Source organism: Acomys minous, assembly GCF_964271855.1.
Source record: "Acomys minous genome assembly, chromosome: 2".
NCBI classification, from domain to species: domain Eukaryota; kingdom Metazoa; phylum Chordata; class Mammalia; order Rodentia; family Muridae; genus Acomys; species Acomys minous.
In genome coordinates, this window is record NC_140484.1 from 22,345,314 (window position 1) to 22,367,845 (window position 22,532).

The window sequence follows — 22,532 nt, forward strand, 5'->3', positions numbered from 1 at the left end:
GCGTTGAAGACTTTTTTTGTGTGTGTGGTCTGCTCTTTTAGATGCCAAGACTTGATCTCCATATTAAAGACTGGCCTCTAACTTCCTGAGAAAGGGTTTCCTCATTAATCCCGGAAGGCCTTAATAACAGCCTACCAAGGCACTGACAGCCCAGAGAGGAAGTGAGTGAGGCCAGGCCATCAGGACCCAAGGCCCATAGGTGATCAGGACAGAAGGCTCACCTCTGGATAGAGTTGGGAGGCCGAGAAACATAGATCAGAGTGAATGCTAGGAAGCTACTCTGCTCTTCATGGTTTCTAGCATGATTTGCTTTGTATTTTAGATAGAGACGAAATGTTGAAGTGCACGCAGACTGCCTTGGTTTTCCCTTGGGGTAGTTTAGGGGTTGGGCCCTGGAAGCCAGCACCCCCTCGTGAGAGTGTGCAGGGAGTATCAAGGTGACAGAAGAAGCAGCCAGGATCGCCACCATCAGTAGCACCTGTCATCGATAGGATAGCAATTGCCTCAGAGGTGTCCCGGGAGCCTGTTTCTCAGCAAGGTCATGGTACTAGAGCATCTTGGTGTTAAGTCTAATCCAGTTCAGAGCTGCGAGACTTGGGGTTGGTTTTGTGGCTTCTCTCATTAAACTTGGGGAAGCGACCAATCCCTGCCTGACAGGATAGAGTGAGAGTCAGTACAATGTCTGTGAGCATGTGAAGGAGCTGTGAAAACTGTTTAGACAGGAGGACATCTGGGAAGTGTATTAGAGGTGGGTGGCTGACATTTCTAAGGACCATGGGGCGTATCCTAGAGATTCTATTGCTGTGACAAAACACCATGACCAAAAGGGAAGTGGGGAGAAAACGGTTTATTCGGCCTACACTTCCACATCATAGTCCATCATCAGAGAACAGGAATTCATGAGAAAACATCTTTTCATGCTCATAGAACAAGCTGACAGATCGGGCTCCTTGGCTTCAATTTTAATACCACAGCCATAAGATAGTCACATATCCCTTCAAAACGGAGCACCAGCATATCAAATCTATTAACCAAATAGGAACAAGGGCACCTTGTTATTTTGTCCTTAATGTCATGGTCACCATAAATTTTACCTTAGACCTATGTGGTGACATGCCCTGGGGCTCAGTGTTTGACTCTGGTTTCTTTCCTTTCTTCATTTTCTCCCAGACTATCTCGTAAAACCATGGGTCCCTAAACACCACCTCTATTTCCCAACCACACTGCGTGGTCAGGCTCAATTCCCTGTCGCTTCATCTAGCTGCCTCGCTGGGATTCCAAGCACGTGCTCTAAAAGAAGCCCCATTAGGGTGGGGATGGGGGGGGGGGGGAGGAAGGAAGGATGCGAGTAATGGGAGAACAAAATTCAGTTGTAATCTGAATAAATTAATTTAAAAAATAAAAAATAAATAAAAATTACCCAGGGCTAAAAAATAAAAATAAAAGAACCCCCATTCTGCTTTTCTGTTTTCCTTAGTCTTATCACTGCCTTACTGTCTAACCAGTGCCAGGCTGAAAGTCCAGGAGGCATCCTATTTATGTAAAACTGTCTCACTTTCCCAAGCACAGCCCGTGGTTATTTCACTATGCCAGGCCCCATCAACTCAAGCCCCATCAACTTTTCTCCATCAAGCACCTACACACCTGCTCTCCATTTTTATTCTTGCTTCTTCAAGTCTGTGCCTTGCAGAGGAGCCAGAGTAAAAGTCCTCGTTCTTCAGGTCTCCCGTGCAAACCTCCAGTCCTGTCCACTGAACACTGAGTGAACTTCTTGTGCTGGCCTGCCAGGCCCTCCCTGACCTGGCCCTGGAGCCAATTGGCATCCATTGATGGGCTCCAGGGGTGCACCCCTCTCTCCTAGCATCGGATACAAAGAAGGCTCAGTCAACAGTTTGCAGCTCCTGGACCACACAGCTCACCAGCCTCTCTCTTCCTGCAAAGGTCCTTCGTCTGGATCCACATGACTGCTTCTTTCTTTCTTTCTTTTTTTCTTTTTGGTTTTTCAAGACAGGGTTTCTCTATGTAGCCTTAGCTGTCCTGGACTGGCTTTGTAGACCAGGCTGGCCTCGAACTCACAGCGATCCGCCTGCCTCTGCCTCCTGAGTGCTGGGATGAAAGGTGTGCGCCACCACCACCCAGCGACTGCTTCTTTCTTACCTTTTGCCTTTCGACTCAACTACTACTTCTCGGTTGTTCCTGAACTCACCCCTACCCCATATAAATAATCGTCACCCCACAGCACCCCGTCCTACTGTGTCCATGGTGCTCAGTCATCCTCGGGTGCTATGTTATTCATTGACTTCTGCTTAGCATCTGTGGTCCCCTGTCCCCCATGAAAGGGTAAGCTGCCTGAGAACAGAACCAAGCCTGTCGACTTTACCATTGGACTCCTAGCACCAAAAACATTGCAGAGCCACAGCAGGTGTTCCAAAGGCCTCTGATGGGTGGAGTGATAGCGCATCCACTCTTGACCTCCTCCGACTTCCTCCGCCAGCATCAGGGTCCATCCTCCCCTCTTTGATTCTACGATACTCCTACTAAAGTGGTCAAGTGGTCTGCAGTACTTTTGTTTTAATATACTGGGGATTGAACCTAGGGCCACACCCTTGATAGGCAAGCACTGTACTATTGAGCCATGTCCCCCCCCAGCCCATTTTTTTTTTAATACATGAGGGGGGAAAGTCACTTTTAATTGTTCCTTGTAAATCCCTTAAGCAGTCTTGATATGACTGAGCAAATGATCTCAAGGCTTTATGAGCCCAAGGTGGGGACCAAGGGTAGCCATGAGCCTTTACAGGGAAATCCTCCCAGCCCTGAATCAGCTCCAAGGTTTGTTTCAGTAACCGCAAGGTGCAGCTCTATAAGTAGGAACAGTTATAAATAAAAATTTATTAACTCGATCATATTACAAACACTAAAAAAGTTCACAAAAGGAACCCATAGAAAGTTCTTGTAAGGAAAAATATTTTTATACTGAGCAATCATTTGCTGGCCTTGTAAATGTGTTGGAAGTCGGATTTTTTTTTTTAAAGCAGGGTGCACCAGTGGGCTTTCCCGGAAGTTATCTCCTTTATACGCACTCACACAGTGCTTCACCTGGCTCGACTAGTTAGCTGGAAATAACAGACAAGTCATTTCGTCTGACAGACGTGTCTGTGAAAATGGCTCCCTTCTCTGGGATAAAGAAGCAGCAAAAAATCTTCCTCCATTCGTTTCTGAACAGAGACATGTTGTACAGGATGGGGTTTAGGGCGGAGTTGGCGAACGTGAAGGCCACCACCCAGAAGAAAAGGGACGGCCAGATGACCAGGTCCTGCCGGAAGTTCTGGATCAAGATGAGGAGAATGGTGATGATGATGGGACTCCACATGATAAAGAAGGATACCATGAGCAGGAAGAGAGTGCGGAAGAGCCGGTAGTCCTGCTGGGACACGCGGATCTGGTGGCTCTCGGAGTACGCCAGGCTCAACGTGAGCCGCTTCCTCGATGCTTTGGTGATCTGTGGGAAACACAAAGAATCAGAGCTACAGTAGAGTGTGGCAGCTCATGCCTTTAATCCCTGCACTCCGGAGGCAGAAGCAGGAGGATCTCAGTGAGTTCAAGGTCAGCCTGGTCTATAGTGAGAGAGTTCCAGGACAGCCAAGGCTACACTGAGACCTCCGTCTGGGGAGGGCGAAGGTGGGGGCGAGGGGGCGGGGCTACAGGTCACAGAGAGCCAATGGGATGTGTTCTGACCTTGTCAGTGGTCCTTACTAACTTCCATTGCTGTGGCTGGCCCGGGCTCTGCCTCTCTGAGTCACATTGCCAGTTCTATATGGGGATGGGGGTGGGATGCAGGGCCTATTTTCCTAAGATCCCTGCATCTTGAGAGAGGAAGTAATTTTAAAGTCATTAGCATCATTCACAATGTGGGCAAGTTTAACTCATCAAAAAACGGCTTAAAATGTTCTTCTTACAGTCCCTTTAAGCCCCCAATTAAAGAACAGACGCCTAACTATCACACAGGATTACATGATTGCTTCTCACTCTGTGGAGCATTGGGAGCCACCTGTTTGTCATAGAGCCGAGGACAGCAGGTGCCCAGTGAACCACCTGGAGCCCTCTCAAAGCTCCTGACGACCAAAAACAGCAGGATGCGAGCAATCAGGCCCGCTGAGCTTGCTTTCCTGCTGGCTCCCTGCCATGTGCTAGGCATTTATTTCATCAGTTGTCACCTTTAATCTGCACACATCCTCTGTGCATTCACACCACTGTTGCTCTTGCAAATTGATTCTCAGGAAGTGTAAGCTACTGGCTGAAAGCCGGGTTTGTGTGTTTGGTTTTTTGTTTTGTTTTGTTTTCTGATACTAAATAGTTACCACCGCCACCTGTGAAAATTGAGCTCCATAGGGGTTCTCACACTGCTAAGAGGCCTCCTACCCACTCTGCTCTGCAGGTGGAGGTGGCTCAGCGGGCCGGTCCAGCTCTGTGGGGCCCAGGGCTCTTGCTGGTGCCTGACAATGGCTGTAATAAACAAAGTGATTGACTCATAGCCAAACGCACCACAGAATTTTTTTTTTCCCTAACAGATGCTGCTGTTTCCTCCTCATTTCACAGTCCCCACGACTTGTCGAATCAGGAAGAAAATGAAACATTGCAATAAAACATGGGCCCTTACTAGTTCTCCATCCCGCTTTAGACTACCTGGCCAGTCAGCATCCAGCCAGGATTTCCAATGTCTCTGGCTTCTGTGGAATGAATGCTCTGTGTGCTCCTATGAAGAGTCCCATTACCTTCTAGGGATTAAGTCTCGCCCTCAAATCAAGCCTCTAGGGGAAGTCTTGGGGTTCTCCCACCTCCCTAGAGGTGCCTGTGCTCTTCTTCACCCTGGCAGATTGCCAGTGGGGGTGGGGCACAGTGGTGCTCATGAGAATGTGCTCTGTGACCACTGGGAACTTGGTAAAACACAAAATGTCTCTGAACAAAAGTTCCTATGAAGAACTATGCCTGACACCAACCTTCTACAAGACTGGTAAACCAACTGGAACGTCAGTGATCGTTGAGAGATTGGTGCCACAGATCCAGAACCCAGTTATAATTTATCTTTGGCCATTTTTAGGCCCGTTAATAGTTATTCCACACTGAACCCTGGTTCTGGCCCAATATCCTTGGGACCAGCAAGTGCAACCATCCCTAATGTATTCACTCAACAGACCAGTAGCTTCCACCAACCAAAGGCAAATGATGTCATCAAACAACACCTGTCTACAACAACAGAGGGTTCCTTGCCTGGCTGTGACCTATCTACATTATATTTCTACCATCTTGTTTTATGACTCTTTTTTTCCATTGCTATAAAGAAAAACCTTCTTGAATCAGTTACCATATTGGAACATGGACTTTGAAGGTAGCCTGAATATGCATTCCTCAGGCATGGCCACTCACACTTGGCTCCAGAATAAATGATCTCTAATCCTCTGTGGGCTGAAAGTTGTGTTTTTTACACGTCCAATTGGGCCCACTTTGAGACACAGGACTCAGTGAGGGGATTGAGGGATCCTCACGTCTCTTGAACTGTCTAGGTGGCTTTTGCTCATGAGAGCATAAGAACTTAATCCTGGACAGCTGCTTGGTTTGGAGTTTCCCTCCCTAGACCTTTATAAAAGTCCATTTTACAAAACAGACCTTTGTGACTCATTGAAGGCCAGGAGGAGGGAACCCTATTCCCACCCAGCACCCCTTTACCACACCGGCTGCGTGCTGGTGAAGGGGATTCCCACTGACAGAAGTTGGGGCCCTGGGGAGCTTATCCTCCTTTGTGGGGCTGATTGGCTTAATCACTAGTGTCCTGATTAGAAACCTTAGATAAGAGTAAATATTTACACTCGGCTCTCTTAAAGAGGCTGGACACAAGAGCAAGAAGCAAGGAAGTCCTGCCCACACTGCACCCCCATGCCCTCCGTATGTGGCCAGTGGGAGGGAGAACAAGAAACACAGTTACAACAGCAGAGACCTCAGAGCCTAATTGCTATGGTTGCTGGGTGAACTTGCAAACCTTATCCCAACCTGCCAGCCCTGCCAGTCTGACCCAAGGCACTTAGGAACCACTGGGAAGCGAGTCCCCTGGGGGAAACAGTCAATAGGAAACATATCACTGGAAATGTATGGTGTGTCTGAGTCACAAGGAAAGAGGAAGCAGAGAGGGCAGAGAGAGAGAAAAAATAGTCACTGCCCAGCACATGAAGTAGTAAGGGTGATCAGCGCAGGGGAAGAGGCAGGTGGATGCCCACTCTGAACCAGCATACCTGGAGCAGGGCTTCCCGCTGGGGCCTCTATGTAATACCAGCCCAGAGAGATGCTCTGTATGCAGAAGTGGGTTCTGTGATCAGAGTTAGCAATGCTACCTGGTTTATTCCTGTGCTGGGGATACCCGAAGCATACTAACTAGTATGAAAAGGCTCTCAAGTCCCACAGCAGAGAACTCCATGCAGCTAGCTCAGCGTTTCCTAAATTTGTTTGATGACTATTTCTATACCCATCATCCCATGGTGCTCTAGAGAGCTGCCTGAAAGGTACTGCCTTGCAGTGGAAGAATGGGGTAACATGAGAAGAGAAGACCTTTCAAGCCCACAAATGGAACCCAAGTTAGAGGCAGCCGAGCAGGGGAGAGAAGGTAAGACTGGTGGGGAAGGGTGGAGTGCACGCTCTGCCTCCAGTGAATGCGGCTAGCTGAATACTGATGTTTGGTGCCATCTATAGTCTGGCAGAAAAGGCCTGGGCAGGAGGGCTGGTTCAGTATGGCTGGGCTGTGCACCTTCTGTGGGAGGAGATGCCGACTCTGAGGCCCTGCCCAGCCTCTGACACACTTGGCAGCTTCTGAGGCAACAGCCTGACAAACTCAGAGGCCCAAAGTGAGAATGAATGTCATGGTCCTCATAGGAAAAAAGTGAAACCATCAATTTCAGTGGTAATACAGAATATAATTTTCCGAAGTCTTTTATTTGTACTGTTACTGGGACTTTTGAGACACCATGTCTGTTCTTTCTGTGTTAATTAGTCACAGGCATTATTTAGTTTTGGTGGAAACTGAGGCCTGCCTTGGTTCAGTGGCTTGTCCAAGGTGGGAAAGCTTTATCTTGAACCTGTCTCATTGCTCTTAGTCCAGAGACCGCCCATTGCCCAAGCTGAGAGACCCTAAAAATCATTTCACTGTGATCCAAAGCTTGGGCCTCATTCATATGTGAGTGCAAATTGAGCACCCATGGGCCAGCTCTGGGCATGCAGATGCAGCAGTGAACAAAACAGACTCCGCTCTCACAGAGCCTGCAGGCCCTAGGCAGTGGGAATAACAGACAAGAGGATGCAAAGTGTTTTGAGCAGCCTATTAGTGAGGGATGGCTAAGTGACAGGAGTGCTTCCAGGGAGCTTCTGAGTTAGTGAGAAGTGCTCCACACAGCAAACCAGAGAAGAGAGATCCTGGAGAGGAAATGGCAGGTGTCATAGCTGAGGCAGCAGTGTGAGAGGTACAGTCTCCAGCCCACCTGGACATGAGACAGGAAGGAATTAGGGGCACAGGCCAAAGCTGCACAAGACTTTACATGGAGCTTCAGATCTGGTTCGTGAGTAAGGAAGCAATGGGGTCTAAATTTCCTCTGTGACCTAGTACACAGGTAGCTTCTCACAGCTGCAAGCCACGCGGATCTTCTGTTGCAGGCAGAAGCTGTTGCAGAGGTCTGTGGTGTGGTGGGGGGTATGTGCAAGGCTGGCTGTGCGTGTAGACTCAGCTGTGAGGGGAACATGGTGCACTGTTGGCCAGAGGAGGGAGAGGTGGGCAGGCTTTTCCTGTTCCTGATGCCCAAGGCATTTTCTGATTTTCCCTGAGGGAAGGCCCAGCATTGAGACTGAGACTGGGCTGGGTGGGCAAACACATCCCCCAGAGTAGGGTGTGTCACACGTGGAAAGGGAGCATGCGCAGAGCCCTCTTAACCTCTTGGGGTCTCAGGAGTGGATGCGAACAAGGGGTGCTCAGATACTGGCCCCTCTCTCAGCCAGTCTGCCCCAGCCATGATTTCTTCTTCTTCTTCTTCTTCTTCTTCTTCTTCTTCTTCTTCTTCTTCTTCTTCTTCTTCTTCTCCTCCTCCTCCTCTTCCTCCTCCTCCTCCTCCTCCTTTTCCTCCTCCTCCTCCTCCTCCTCTTCCTTCTCCCCATCCTCTCCCTCCACCTCCTTCTTTTTGCTATTTCAAGACAGGGTTTTTCTGTATGATAGCCCTGCCTGTCCTGGAACCCTCTTTGTAGACCAGACTGCCCTGGAACTCACAGTGATCCACCACCACACCCAGCTCTTCTTATTCCAACCCTTGCCCTGCTGTTTAACCTCTGGGAAACCTCAGTGCTAGCATTTCCTAGCATACTCAGATGGAAGGGTTGGAAGAACAGCCCAGCTCAGCAAACAGCAGCTGCCGTATTTACTCAACGCTGACTGGGACCAGGAGGGCAATTCTTACATATTTGCCCTATGCAATTTCACACTGGAAGTTAAGGCTGCCTTTTTGTAGATGATGGGACTGGGACCCAGAGAGAGAAAGTAGCAAGCCCAAGCCACACAACAACGTAAATTGGCAGTCACGACTTAAAAATTGGTAATTTTAAAAGGATCTTCCAAGCCTCATGTCTGTTCCCATGATTCTTTGCTCTCCACCACGCCCCTCACTGATCCTTCACATTTATGCAATAGCTAACAGCTTGCTTTGGTTTCGAAATGACACAACACCACTCTCTCTATGGTTTTTCTTGCTTTAAATCTCAGCATCACTGTCCAGCTGCCTCTTTGGCAAAGATTTTTTTCTAGGCAGATTATAACTTGCACAGTCCTGAACCACACCCACTCTCTGCCAATATTCTGCACATAGCAAGCACTCTTAACAAACCTCTGCAGAAGTGAGGTGTTGAGAGTCTGGGACCAGTCTGCTTGGGTTTAGATACAGAATCAGACACCTATAATCTCAAGGGTAAATTGAGCAACATCTCTGTATCGTCTCATTTGAAAATTGTATTAGGATTAGACAAGTTATTGCTTGCTGCACGGTAAACACTACGTGCACACTTGTTAAAGAAAAGAAATTTGAAATGCAGCCTAACCCAAAAGTACATGCTTGTGATGCTAGTAGAACTTCAGAGGCAGATGCAGGAGGGTCAATGCTAGTCTAGTCCACATAGGAAGTTCCAGGCTTGCCAGAACTATATAGTAAGGCCCTGCTTCAACAGAACCAAAACAACACAATTTTAAAAAAATTATTCTATTGGGGAAGCGGCACCGGTTCCCCTGAGGTGAAGTGGCCGCCATGGCCAAGTACCTGGCACAGATCATTGTGATGGGTGTACAGCCTTTGCCTGGGCCCTGAGGCAGGAGTTTGCAGCAAGCCTGGCAGCCGCTAATGCTCAGGGTCGTGCTGGGCACCAGTCTGCAGCTGCATCCAATCTCTCTGGCCTCAGGCTCCAGGAAGCCCAGCAGATTCTCAACATCTCCAAGCTGAGCCCTGAGGAGGTCCAGAAGAATTATGAACGCCTATTTAAGGTGAATGATGAGTCCGTGGGTGGTTCCTTCTACCTGCAGTCAAAGGTTGTCTGTGCAAAAGAACGTCTAGATGAAGGGCTCCGAATACAAGCTCAGGAAGACAGAGAGAAAGGGCAGCTGCCCAAAACGGGACTGCTGGGCTCTCCCTCACCCACTGCCTCATAATTTATAGCCTGGTAATAAATGTCTCTCCCACATCAAAAAAAATTATTCTATTTTTCTCTGTCCTTTCTCTTCTTTCATTTTGGTTTTATGATACTAGTTAATTCTTTTATCACATTAAAATATGCAATGCTAGCCCATTGCGAGCACTTCTCAAGGGCTTCACACCTTGGAATTTGCCTCACATATTAGAATAAGCCCAAGCTTGGATCCCTTTAGAGATGGAGAGCCATCTGGGTAGAGCCATCTGGGAACGATTCTGGGTAGAGAGTTAAACACTGTCTCCCACAGAACCAGGGACAAAAGCCTTAGGTGAGGTTGGCCTGGCATAGGTTCTGCTTTATAAGAGAGCTACAGACCACAGCTATAGGGTCATAAAAGTGGCGAGAAGGTGAGCACCTAATAAACACACATGTTTATCATGACCTGCACATAAGACTCTGTAAAACCACAAAGCAGACGTTGGATACCACCAAGAGGGCTCAAGAGCTTTGAGGTAAGCCTTACAAGTGGGCATAAATATACATGCTTGTGTTTGCTGGGTGGTACCTTCCATGCCTTTAGAGGCAGGAAGCAGAGGCCAGCTCATCTTTATATGTCTGTGTACATATGTTTACTTTTCTAAGAGACTTCGTTGACTTCCTGTGCCACACTCACTTGCAGTGGATATCCCCAAGGAGAAGGTCACTGACCCATAGGGACAGGAAAGGTTTCTGGCCAAAGTTCTATCCTCCATTCATGAGCCATTTTATGATTATGTTCAATTTGTGAACAGGATACGTAAGCTGGGTGTGATTTTATATTAGTCTATGATACTTCCATAAAAAAAAAAAACTTATGAAGGGGACATTGTCGATCACTGCTATGTTTGTGAGAAAACACTGGATACAAGTCCAAAGTCCATAAAATGATTATATCATGCCTATATGACAAAAGCTGTGCAGCCCTTAGCCAAGAACAAGATAAGATGTGGGAACTGACACAGTGTTAAGTGGGAGGAAAAAGGAAGTTACCAAAAATCATCATCTCACATATGAAAAGTGAACAGTGTCAACAGCCATCTGACCATTTGAACCTACAACTTTGTAGGTTCATCAAACGCACACAAGTGCATGTGATGCTATAATACTGCAGAGACGCAATTAGTTGGGTCATTGAGGTTGGGAAGAGACTAGATTTTCCATGTCTGTGTTATACAGTTCTTTGCCTGTTTTCAACTCAGTGTTTTTATAACCTGGTATTGTTTTGATGATGAACAAAAAAGATTCACAGAAACATGACTGATTAAGAAGACAAAAGCTGGCTGGGTGTGGTGGCGCACACCTGTAATCCCAGCACTGAGGGAGACAGAGGCAGGTGGATCTCTGTGAGCTGGAGGCCAGCCTGGTCTACAAAGAAAGTCCAGGACACTAAGCAGAGAAACCCTGTCCAAAAAAAAAAAAAAAAACTGAAAGAAAGAAAACAAAAGCCAAAATAATCCTCACCCCTCATTGTTACAGGGGTCAGCAGAGGATTTGCACAATGAATCAGGATTGTACTATTAGAAGCTCCAAGGCATCCTCTAACCCAGAAGTTCTAAGATTTTCCTGGAAATGCACATATGGAGTGACGACGTTCAGAGCAACACCGAAACAAACGTACCTGCAAAATTTTGGAGTAACTGATCACAATGACCAGTCCTGGCACGAGGAAGTTGAAAGTCACAAAGAACATATCCCACGAGATTTCTCCTACGCGGTTGGGCCAATCCAATGTGCAAATGGAAATTTCCTGGTTATGAAAGGGAAAACAACATCACTTGAATTCTGGCTTCTTCCTTAGCTTTTAGCCCAGTCCTAGTGTGAGGGCTGTAGCACACTATTACACTATGTGTGACACGGCTGCTGTGACAGGGAGTCCTAGGATCCATTCCTCCTTTTCCCTTGACATTGCCTGTTACATCCAGGGGCCTAAAGTTACCGTGGTTATAATTCTCATTCTCCAAGAAGACACTGAACCTCCGAGTCATAGGCAGGTAAGAGCTGGAAGCGTTCCCAGGATCGGTCTTTCCACTTGCTTAGGCTGGCATGCAAAGAGTGCCTGAGCCTTCTCTTACAAGCCTTGTGTTCTAAAAGGGAGAAACTTGACCCCAGAAAGGTCATATGGACTGGAAGGAACAGGATTGACGGTCCAGTGCAGTTGCACTTTTCTGACACAACAGGAGCTGGGATAAGATATTGCTTTCTTAGGGGTGTTCAATTGCCTAAGTGTGTCAAAGCCAGGCACGCACACGAAGTTCAGCTCCTCTGCAGACCAAGGCAAGAAAATTGCAAGAATCAGGGCGTTTGAGACAAGCCCGGACAACATAATGAGGGCCTGTCTCAGGGAATGAAGAAATGAATGAACACAAAAGGGGGCCTGAAGAGATGGCGCAGTGGTTAAGAGCACTTGCTGCTCTTGCAGAGAGCCAGGGTTCAGTTCCCAGCATCCACATGGCAACTCCCAACTGTCATTAACTCCATTTCCAGGAAATTCCCTCTTCTGGTCTCTACATACAGCACACATGTAAGTGGTGCACAGACAGACATGTAGGCAAAACACTCATATGCACATAAAATAAAAATAAATAAATCTTTAAAAATCAGAAACATGAAACTCCCAAACAATAATAACACATACACACACACACACACACACACACACACACACACACACACACACAGTGTCAGTCTGCCTCAAAGAATAGGGCCACCCTTCTTCAAGAAAGTGTATGGTGCTCAGACTTGGGAGCCTTGACCTTGTGTGCCTCCTCCCTGGAATAGGACAGAGGCCGAGAGCAAACAGCTGGAAAGGTGGAAAGGAGGCGTGGAGGTTCTCAACTGTGCCATTATCACTGTGCGGTGATGAACTCAAACGTTTGATGATAACCACAAAGCCCAGGTGTGAGGGGCCTATAGAACAGGAGGGGTTCTGGTACTGCAACAAGTCCTTCCGTTGAGCAAATATGTCAGTAGAAACAGAGTGTGATATGAATGTATCTTCCCACACCTGAACTTCCTCTGCCAATTGATGATAAAAACAAAGCTGTTTAGGACATAACTTACCCCAAAGTTTTCTGAACATCAGAACACATGTTTAAGAGCGTGTGCAATGTAAAAAGTCATATCATTGACTCTTGACAGACTATGCATCTCAGCCATTGCCATCCACTCATTAATTTGATCAATAATTATTGAATACTACATGCCCTAGGGGAGAACAACTTTTAACATTTGCCAACGTGAGTCATAATTGAGCAAACTTAAAATGTCAAATATTCACTAAGTTTCATACCCAGTATTAGCAGAACGCAGCAGCATTTCATAGCTATTGAACATTTAATGTGCACAGGGAACTGCTTCCTACGTTGCAGCATCTACACTTACAACAGCACTATTGAGACTCACATTATTAGCTTTCTCAGTTCACAGAAGAGGAAACTAAAGCTAGAAACATCCTTCAAACACAGCAGTCTAAAACACTAAAGGTTAACTGTTTTCACTGGCAACATTTTGCCCCAGATAGTATGTAGTTAAGATATATCAAGAGAGCTACCAAGAAAACTTTCCAGGGCAAAAAATGTAAGGTAGAATGTTTTAACCATGCCAGGTACCATGTGCCCATCATTTCAGCCTTTGCAAGCCTGGGGCGTGACATTTGCCATCCTTGACTACATAGTGAGACTGTCTCATAAAAAGAAAAGAAAATGTTTCAATCATATCTGTCCATTGAAAAGGGAGGTGGGGATGTTGCTTCCTCTCCTGGCTTTGTCAAATGGGTTACAAATGGGTTTGACATCCTAAACCAGCCCTTCTGCCCCCACCACCCCGAGCTAATGAAAGAAGCCTTGTTAAATTGCTCCTTGTTTTTGGTGAATGGCAAGAGACTTGTATCTGTCAGGGATCTTGAGTAGTGGCAGCTGAATTACTGCTATTTCCGGATCAATGCATGCAGCCTCCAGTTTGTACTCAGAGCTCTGCCCATCGCAGAACGCTCACTCAACATACTGAAGACTACAGGTATGGACAGGTCTGCTGAAACCCCAGTTCTAGCCCTAAATGGGATTTGGTGTCAAATTCCTATATTTGAGAAAGAAAAAGGTATCAAACATGACCTCAGAACTAGTTTTTAAAGCGTCTGAGATTCCCCGCCCCCCCCCCAAAGCTTTCTCCTGTGCATGGGCCAATCTCTCCTGGTTTTATGAGGTTTTATAAGAAAATGTATGGTAGACTAAGGCATTTTTCCTACACGAGGGGCAAAAAAGCAGGTCCCGAAGCCCCACACCTGCGTGGAGGTTGCCAGAACAAAGTGGAACTGTGTGTGTGTCGATCCTAATATAAACAAGCAAATGAGTAAATAAAGCAGCCCAGGAGATAATGATCGTAAAGGTGCTACCAGCAGCACAGCTAGGATGGAGAGTCTAGGTTGTCTGCTTAGCTGAGAAGGGCTAAGGAGATTAGGAAGGAATAGCATCTCTCTCTGGGTAAAGCTGGGAGAGGATTTCCAGAGAGGATTAAGTAGGGGAGAAAGACACCCTCCCATAGGCTGGAGGCCAGGACAGAATAGGAGGGAAAGAGTCCTTTGCGTGACCCTTGTTTTGCCTTTTATAATGTCCCTCCACCCCGCCCCCCACCCTTGCCCTGACTCAATTACCTAAGTGGGTTTCATCAATTCTGTCGGCTTATCTGATCTCCCTCCCTCACTCCCTCTTTCCCTTCCTTCTCCTTCCCTCCATTCTACCATACCTCTCTCTCTCTCTCCCTTTCTCCCTCCATCCTTCATTAATTCAGGGTCTCATGTAGCCCATCATGATCTCAAATTTGCTAGACAGGAAGGACGACCTTGAACTTCTGATTGATTCTCCTACCTGTGTACCAGGGGCTGGGATTACAGATGTGTGCCACCACGCCTGGCTTAGGCAGTGCTAGGAATTGAACACAGGGTGTCATGCATGCCAGGCAAGTGTTCTACCAACTGAGCCACGTCTCCAGCCCCGGGACTTTCTCCTTCTTATCAATATTTTTTATTATCTTACAAAGGAATGGGTTTCGATCTGAATTTTTATCCGTATTATTACTAGATTTCACTCTCATTCATTTCCCCAGTGTCTTCCTCATCACCATCTTTTTACCGATCCTTTTCTTCCCTTGCAAATATGACCTATATTTCCTCCCCTTCTGCTTTTATGACATTTATATTCCATCACCCTCGGTTGCTCTCCTTCCCTCTTCCTTTAGTTACCTAAATCTTCTAAATGTTGCTATGCATCTTTTTTTTTTTTTAATTAGAGGAAAATAGAACTTGTTTTTAAAAAGTGGCTATCAACTATCAGCTCACCATCAGAGTTGAGTAAACGTGACCAGCAGAAACAATACACTTTCCCAGGGAAGTTCCCAAATTCTGCTCAGAAAAGTACTCATTGCCTTCTTTCTGATTTATGGCTCTCACTGCAGACAAAGTAAAGGAGGAACTGTTCACAGTACCTTCTAAGCCAATGGTCAGTAGGCATGGCCTAAGTGACAGATTCATATATTCTTTAGAAGGCATTAGATAGCATCAGCGACTAAGTACAATGTGTATGCTTACTTAAAACAACAGCCGGACCTGTGAGACAGTTCAATGGGTAAAGGCATTTGCTGCCAAGCCTGACTTACCGAATCTGATCCCTCGGACCCACATGGTGAGAGGAGAGAACCAACTTTTGTAATTTATCCTCTGACCTCCACACATGTGCTGTGGCTAATGCACACACAGAGTAAATAAATTCACTTTTTTAAATTTAATTTAATAAGAATAATTTAATAAGATTAAATTAATAAGAATTTAATAATTATTAAAACAGCGACAAAAAAAAGCATTGTGCCATCACAGGAGATCTGAGTTGGCGATGTAACATGATTTCTATGGAAACTCCATCTAACAAGTCACTTCTCTCACAGGCTGTGATTTAGAGAGGAACCTGGCAATGCCCTACATTAGAGAGGGAGCACTTTTTCTGTACATTTGAAATATTTTCCGGTTTTCTTTCTCTCCTTCTTTCTTTCTTTTAGTTTTTTCGAGACAGGATCTCTCTGTGTTAGCCTTGGCTGTCCTGGACTTGCTTTATAAACCAGGCTGGCCTTGAACTCACAGCGATCTGCCTGCCTCTGCCTCCAGAGTGCTGTGATTAAAGGTGTGCGCCACCACGCCTGACCCCTGGTTGTCTAAAAGAAAACTGGAAACCAAAACTGCTAGTCTTGACTGGTTACTGCAGTCTGAAAGTGGAGTTGGCAATATCAACAACGGTATTGTTCATTCACCAATAGACAGAGCGTCCTCACACACACAGTCTGATGAGCAAGGGTCTAGCTCTGCCTTAGGAAGGTCAAGTGCTTGCAGGGGCCAAAGGTGAGGCCAGAAACGATGCTTCTGCAGGAGTTGTTCCGGTCATGCCTGGGAGGGAATAGGTGGTGGACCAGGTCAGGGTGGTGGAATGGGTCAGGACCAGACAGGATGAAGATGGAGGCTAAGCACAACGGAGAGTTAAGTGTAGTGGCAATCTCCCAGTCAGTGTTCTGCCTCTTCCAATCACCACCTCTCCCTGGAGGGTTCATCCACTTCCATGGCTTTGTTTGGCTTGGGTTGGCTTTCAGCTCTAGAGACTAAGCCTAGGCCCTCACATGTGTTCAGCACGATCCACCACTGAGCTACAATACAGCCTTAGCCCTCCATGGTTTTTGCTTTGAGGGTTTTGGTTTGGTTTTGGCAGATGATCCACTCCAGTCTTCTACCCAGTGTTCTCACTCCCAGAGGACACTCATGCAAGAGGTTTCACAGACCTGGACAGTTTTGACCATCCCAACCGACAAATGGCTCTACTTTCTGCATTACAGTATCAGGACAGGAAGCAGTCATACTCTGGCTTCCAGAACCTTCATGCCTCCTGCTTCCCACCAGCCACAAGGAAGCTACCCCAGTGTGCTCTTTCCCATTCTCACTGGCCTCCTCTCCCAGGTGCCCATCTTACTTTCACCAGGCATCCAAAAAGGAGTCTCTGACTTTCCTGCTACCCTTGTCCACACGTCCACATCCTCCTCTGCCCACTGCTACCCAGAAGAGCCCTTTTCACAGCCTTCGGAACTTGTGCAGTAGTTACACTGAAGGGACCCACCAAAGTATGTTGCAATGGGCAAGGTCGGGGCACACGATGCCTGGCACACATTAGACACTCGGTGCAAAACGGCACAACGGAAGCTAGGCAAACCGTCTTCTCTGTCCCAGGGAAAAGACCGAGAGCCAAAATGGAAGGCCTCAGGACAGTTTTAAGGAATGAGGGGGGTGGAGAGATGGCTCAGAGGTCAAGAGCACCTTCTGCTCTTCCAGAGGTCCCGAGTTCAATTCCCAGCAACCACATGGTGGCTCATGACCATCTGTAATGAGATCCAGTGCCTTCTAGTGGCAGGAAGGGGCACATGTGGGCAGAACACTGTATAAATATTAAATAAATCTTAAAAAAAAAAGGAATGAGGAACCCTCACTGGATATCTCTTCTTTTATCAACTTTTATTTTTGTTTGTTTGTTTGCTTGCTTATTTATTATTGAGACAGAGTCTTATGTGGTTCAGGCTGGCCTCTAACTTATTGTAGACCCAAGGATGACCCTGAACTTCCGAACCTTTTACATCTACCTCGGATCATGCAGAATTGTAGGTGTGGATCAGGGTGGCTGGTTCAGGCACTGCTAGGAATGAAACCAGGCCTTTGTGTACACTAAGCAAGCACCCCACCAACAGAGCTACACTCCTCGACCCTCAACTCTTTTCTTGAGACAGAATCTCACAGAATTTCCCAGACTGACCATGACTTCATGATCCTCCTGCCTCAGCTCAAGTGCTAGGACTGCAGGAATGTGCAACACAGACTTTCAAAAGGTCAAAATTCTCTAATATGTGTTAACAGAGACAAGCTAACCGTGCCCATCTTCTCAGACAATCCATCCTCCATGGAGACACAGGATAACTTACTGACCTTGCGTTATAACAGGGAAGGGCAGAGCGAAGGGTCCACAGGCCTCTAAGACTCATGAATGCAGGGGCTCTGGCAGCCAGAGGGATCCGAGCCAGAGTACGTTCTGGAAGTATTCTCTGCCTGACTGTGGTTATTTCTTCCTTCAGAAAATAGTAACGGGAACCCCTACTTGTGGGGTTCCTAGACCACAGACCACACTGGCCTACAGACCCGGGCAGCATCTGGGCCTCTGTGTGTTTGTGTGGCTTGTGGTGGGGTGGATGGAGAAGGGTGCTCAGCAAATGTTTGTGGAATGAATGGACAGCACATTCTAGCCAAAGTGGACAGTCTTCCCCGCCCATGAGTGTGGGTCACCGCCGGGCCAGGGCCACAGCACACATAGGCAGGCATCCTGTCAGAGCAGACTGCGCTGACCTGGGGCAGAAGGCAGTGTTGCTAAGAAGCATCCGCCCTCTTGAAATGGCAGCCGGTTGTGTTACAGCTGTTTTGAAGGATGTTTAAATGTTGGTGCCCAAGATAAGAAAATTAACAATAGCTGCTGATACTTGAGCACTTAACTAAATATGCACCAGGTGTTGGTCCATCTACCAGACACAAGTCCCCATGGCAATCTCAGGTAGTGGACACATGAGGGAGGCCCACACTTCAAACAAGGAGAGCACTGTGGGAGGAAGTGGGAAGGCTTGCCCTCTGTGCAGCAGGAACTACTCCAGAGTGCGAGGCCCCAAAGCTCACACTCAAATACCAAACAGGTTAGAATTGTTAGCATGACTACCAGCTTCCCCGCCTGGCACCGTATCCAGAGCCTACATGGATGGAGGTTTTGAAGGGTCTGCGTTCTAAGGGGATGGGGGAGGGGAGCACTGTGCTCTCTCAGTGAGTGCCAAGGGAATAAGTCTTCATTCAAAACCTCCCTTTCCCACTGGGAAAGACAAACAAGGGCCACAGGCAGGAAGCTGTCAGTCTGAGGCCTGGAAAGGGAGACATTTGCTATTTGTATTTATTTGCTTATTTATTCATATATTTATTCAGAGACATCGCTCTATTTAGGACATAACTCTGTAGCCCACGCAACCTCAAACTTACAGTGATCCTCCTGCCTCAGCCTCCTGAGTGCTGTGATTACAGAGGTGAGGGGCCACAATGGGCTCTGCTAACTTGAAATGTGAAATTCAGTCTAGACCAGATCCTTCTCTGCCATTTTCTTTCTTAAGTGGCTAAACCCTGTCACCTTCCTTATCCTCCTCCGGCCCCTCCAAGTCTTCTAACTTATTTCTTCAACTGCTCAGTTTATAAAATGGAGTCCTTCCCACAAAACTAGGCCACTGCCTTTGAGGAGCTGGGGAACTTCTCTGCGTTGGGATGCTATACCATGAATACAGAAACTGTGGAATGCACAGCCCTCTCATTCTTCAGGAGGACATATTCTAGAATCCCCTAGAAGATAATGGAAAGCCACAGATGCACTGACCCCTATATGCACTGTTTGTTTTTCTATTCATACATCCTTAGGCTAAATTTAAAGTTTGAATTAGGAACAGTAGGATATTAATCAAAAATTAATTAGAAATTATAACCATAGACTGAAATTAAAGTTATATAAAACAGAGTTTTTCCCCCCCTGGAATTTCCAATTAATACTTTCTGACCTCACTTGTCCATAGGCAACCGAAGCCACAGTAGCTAAAATAGTAGAAAGTAATGCCCCAATGAAGAGGTAACTACTGAATTATAGAAAAGAGAAGATAGCTAGTCAGGTTTGATGCCCCAGGCCTTTAATCCTAGCACTCTGGAGGCAGAGGCAGGTGGATCTCTGTGAGTTTGAGGCCAGCCTGGTTTACATAGAGAGTTCCAGGACAGCCAGAGCTACACAGAGAGACCCTAGAACAGAGAAAAGAGGGAGTATAGGGGAAGAGAATAGAGGCGGGGAGAGAAAGGGGGGAGGGAGAGAGAGATTAGGAGAGGGAGAGTGGCAGAAAGGAAGGGGAGGTGCAGAGACGGGGAGCCCCACACTGTCCCTCTTTTTTCTACTACAAGTTTCCCACCCCAACCCTACAAACTTCAATAACTAAAGCTTCTGTCACCTGACCCCTAAAGCAATGTCATCCCACACTGCCCCAGTGGCTTTGTCCAAATGCCACCCCAAAGTCCCTTGAAAGCAAGCAGATGCTTTTTCTTTTCTTTTGTTTTTGTTTTTGTTTTGTTTTTTCGAGACAGGTTTCTCCGTATAGCCTTGGCCGTCCTGGACTCGCTTTTGTAGACCAGGCTGGCCTCGAACTCACAGCAATCCGCCTGCCTCTGCCTCCCAAGTGCTGGGATTAAAGGTGTGCACCACCACTGCCTGGCAGATGCTTTTTCATTAAAACAAGAGGCATCCAACCATGGTCTTCCCAGAACTACCTGCAGCAAAATTCTGGAAGGGCTGTAGAGGGTTCTAGTGACACATTCCCTCCCAGGGCATGAGCAATGTGTGGACAACTCAAGCAAGGACTTCCTTGCTCAAGCTGCAGCGACCACACTGGTCCACAGTTTCAGCCTGTGGTTTGACTGGGAAGAGACAAGATCTTTTTTCCCCTTTAGTGCAATTTGTCAGCTAAATAGGATTGTACTTGAATGGGGTTTAAAGGGGACAGTACATGTAGAAATTTAAGATATCCTATTTGGTTTTAGTTCTTGGACTTGAAATCTTTCTGTGTTGAGAACAAGAAATCTTTTGAGTTCTATGAAAAATACAGCAACATTGTCATAACCCAGTGGAAAGATCAACTTAAACAAATAACTGAGGGCGGGGCCTCCCTCATATTGAGATGTCCAACACTTTGAGACTGTGGCACAGCACTGTCCTCTGTTGGGCTATATTCATAGCTATCCACATAGTACCCACATGTGGCCAGCTGGCTCCATGTTTGACATGCCTGTGACCCAGCTGATCCCTTTGGTGTGGACTTAGGTCTGAGCTTTCACTTAGTCCAGAAGCATCTATGTAGCCTGTCCTGATCCTCAGGTGTATCCGGGCTAAGGGCAAGCCTGGAATGAGACGGAAATCTTGGTCCCTTTCTGGCCAGCAGCTCAGCTAACCCTGGATCTATCTCCTGTACCTGCCCAGGAAGACATGGTCACAGGCTTACATACATATTCTTTAATGAGATGCCCCAGGCTCATTAGCCATTCAAAGTCAGGGTCAAATAAACATTCCCCTCTATGCCTTGAGGGTTTGATTTTTATTTTTATTTTGTTTTTTCTGTGTAGCCTTGGCTGTCCTGGACTCACTTTGTAGACCTCGAACTCCCAGGGATCACCCTGCCTCTGCCTCTGCTGGGATTAAAGGCCTGCGCCACCACCGCCCGGCTGATTTTTTTTTTTTTTAAGATACCATTTGCTCAGGATGTAGCCTTCATCCACTGACACCCCCCCCCCAATAAAAATAAATTATATGTCTGTGGACACTGATGCCCCTGGAAGCCCTCCTTTGTATTCCGGGGTTGGGAGGGGTCACACAACCAATATTTCTGGTCAGAGTATATTTAACTCGAGCAGGAGCCCTTCCCCCAGGCGACATCCTAACACTGCCGGGCTTCTCATTGGGACTGCAATTCTAAATAAGAGCCCAGCTCTAAGGGAGATGCTGGGTGCCCCCAGCTTCCTCCTCTGTAAAATACATGTGTATTCACGTGATAGTAACAGTAGCGTGACATCTGGAGGGAAAGCAGAGACTCTTTAAGGACCTCGCACCCTGTGTCCCACCTGGCTGTAAGCTCCAGTAGCTTAATTAGTATCATAACTGTCGCTCTATTTTTGCAAAACTCGGGGAGAGTCCCCTTAACAACATTTGGGAGGATTTACTTACCCACTTGGCACTGTGGGGAAACTGACGAAATTAAACTTTAGAGTACTGAGCAGTGGGTCTGCCAAAAAGAATTCTATTCCGCCAACGATCTATATTATTACTAATCACCACCATCCCCAGCTCAACGGTTCAGTTAGATCCCCGCCTCCCACCCCCAGCCTACCAGGACACCAGTTGCGTTGCACGCAGCCAGCGCTCACCTGGTCCCCGCCGGGAAGGCGCTGCGGGACCACCCGGAACAGGATGCAGAGGGGCAGGGCGGTGAGGGCAGAGTAACCCCAGATGAAAGCCAGCAGCGCCGCCTGGGTCCGTCGCCCTGGGCCACTCAAGCCGCGCTGCAGGCGCACGATGCACACCATGCGCTCCAGGCTGACTGCGGCCAGCGTGAGGATCGTGACGCTGCCGCTCATGGTCATCACGTAGAAGAGCAGGTGGCAGACGACAGGGCCCAGCAGCCAGGCCTCCGTCCAGCGTACGACGAGCACGAGTGGGATGGCGCTGGTAAAGAGCAAGTCCGCGCAGAAGAGGTTGAGCACCAAGCTAGCTGTCGCCCCGCGGCGCCGACGGCGTGCCACGAGCACCAAGGCACAAGCGTTGCCCAGCAGTGACACCACAAAGATGAGTCCCAGCACGGTGGTCTCCACGACGCTCAGCACCAGCCTGTGGTCACCCTTCACATCCGAGAAGAAAGGGAAGTGGGTGCGATTGACTTGGTCCAGGGTACGCGAGGGGCCAGGGCCCGTTGTCTGTGCGCACTCAGGGGACATGCCGGGCGCCCGGCCGCCCGTCTGCCGCTGTCTGCAAGAGCGCTCATCTGCGAGGTTACTGAGTGCCAAGGCGGGGAAAGAGGGAGGGAGGTGGTTGCGACACCTCCCCTCGGCCCCCCCCCCCCTTGCCTGAGTTGCCCGGGCACTGGGCGTAGGAGCTGCGTCCAGGACGCACCGC

At 47.6% G+C, this 22,532-nt stretch overlaps 1 protein-coding gene and 1 pseudogene across 2 annotated transcripts; one reads left to right on the top strand and one right to left on the bottom strand.

Annotated features, from left to right (window-relative positions):
* Nucleotides 1-834: 834 nt before the first annotated feature.
* Nucleotides 835-22,457, bottom strand: FFAR4 (free fatty acid receptor 4). The gene is made up of 3 exons (XM_084749955.1): nucleotides 21,788-22,457; nucleotides 11,357-11,485; nucleotides 835-3,499 (listed from the first exon to the last, which is right to left on the bottom strand). The coding sequence occupies exons 1-3, from the start codon at nucleotides 22,352-22,354 to the stop codon at nucleotides 3,110-3,112; spliced, it is 1,086 nt and encodes a 361-aa protein (XP_084606081.1). The 5' UTR covers nucleotides 22,355-22,457; the 3' UTR covers nucleotides 835-3,109.
* LOC311579414 (mitochondrial import inner membrane translocase subunit TIM16-like) lies at nucleotides 9,288-9,757 on the top strand (annotated as a pseudogene). Its single transcript has one exon. The product of its transcript is annotated as a mitochondrial import inner membrane translocase subunit TIM16-like (transcript).
* Nucleotides 22,458-22,532: the final 75 nt, after the last annotated feature.

Excerpts from the sequence above, each read along its gene's own strand:
- FFAR4 (XM_084749955.1), bottom strand. The coding sequence starts at position 22,354 with ATGTCCCCTGAGTGCGCACAGACAACGGGCCCTGGCCCCTCGCGTACC. Across the intron at positions 11,486-21,787 it reads GCCTTCCCGGCGGGGACCAG|GAAATTTCCATTTGCACATT; the intron begins GTGAGCGCTGGC and ends TTTCATAACCAG. Across the intron at positions 3,500-11,356 it reads GTTACTCCAAAATTTTGCAG|ATCACCAAAGCATCGAGGAA; the intron begins GTACGTTTGTTT and ends TGTTTCCCACAG.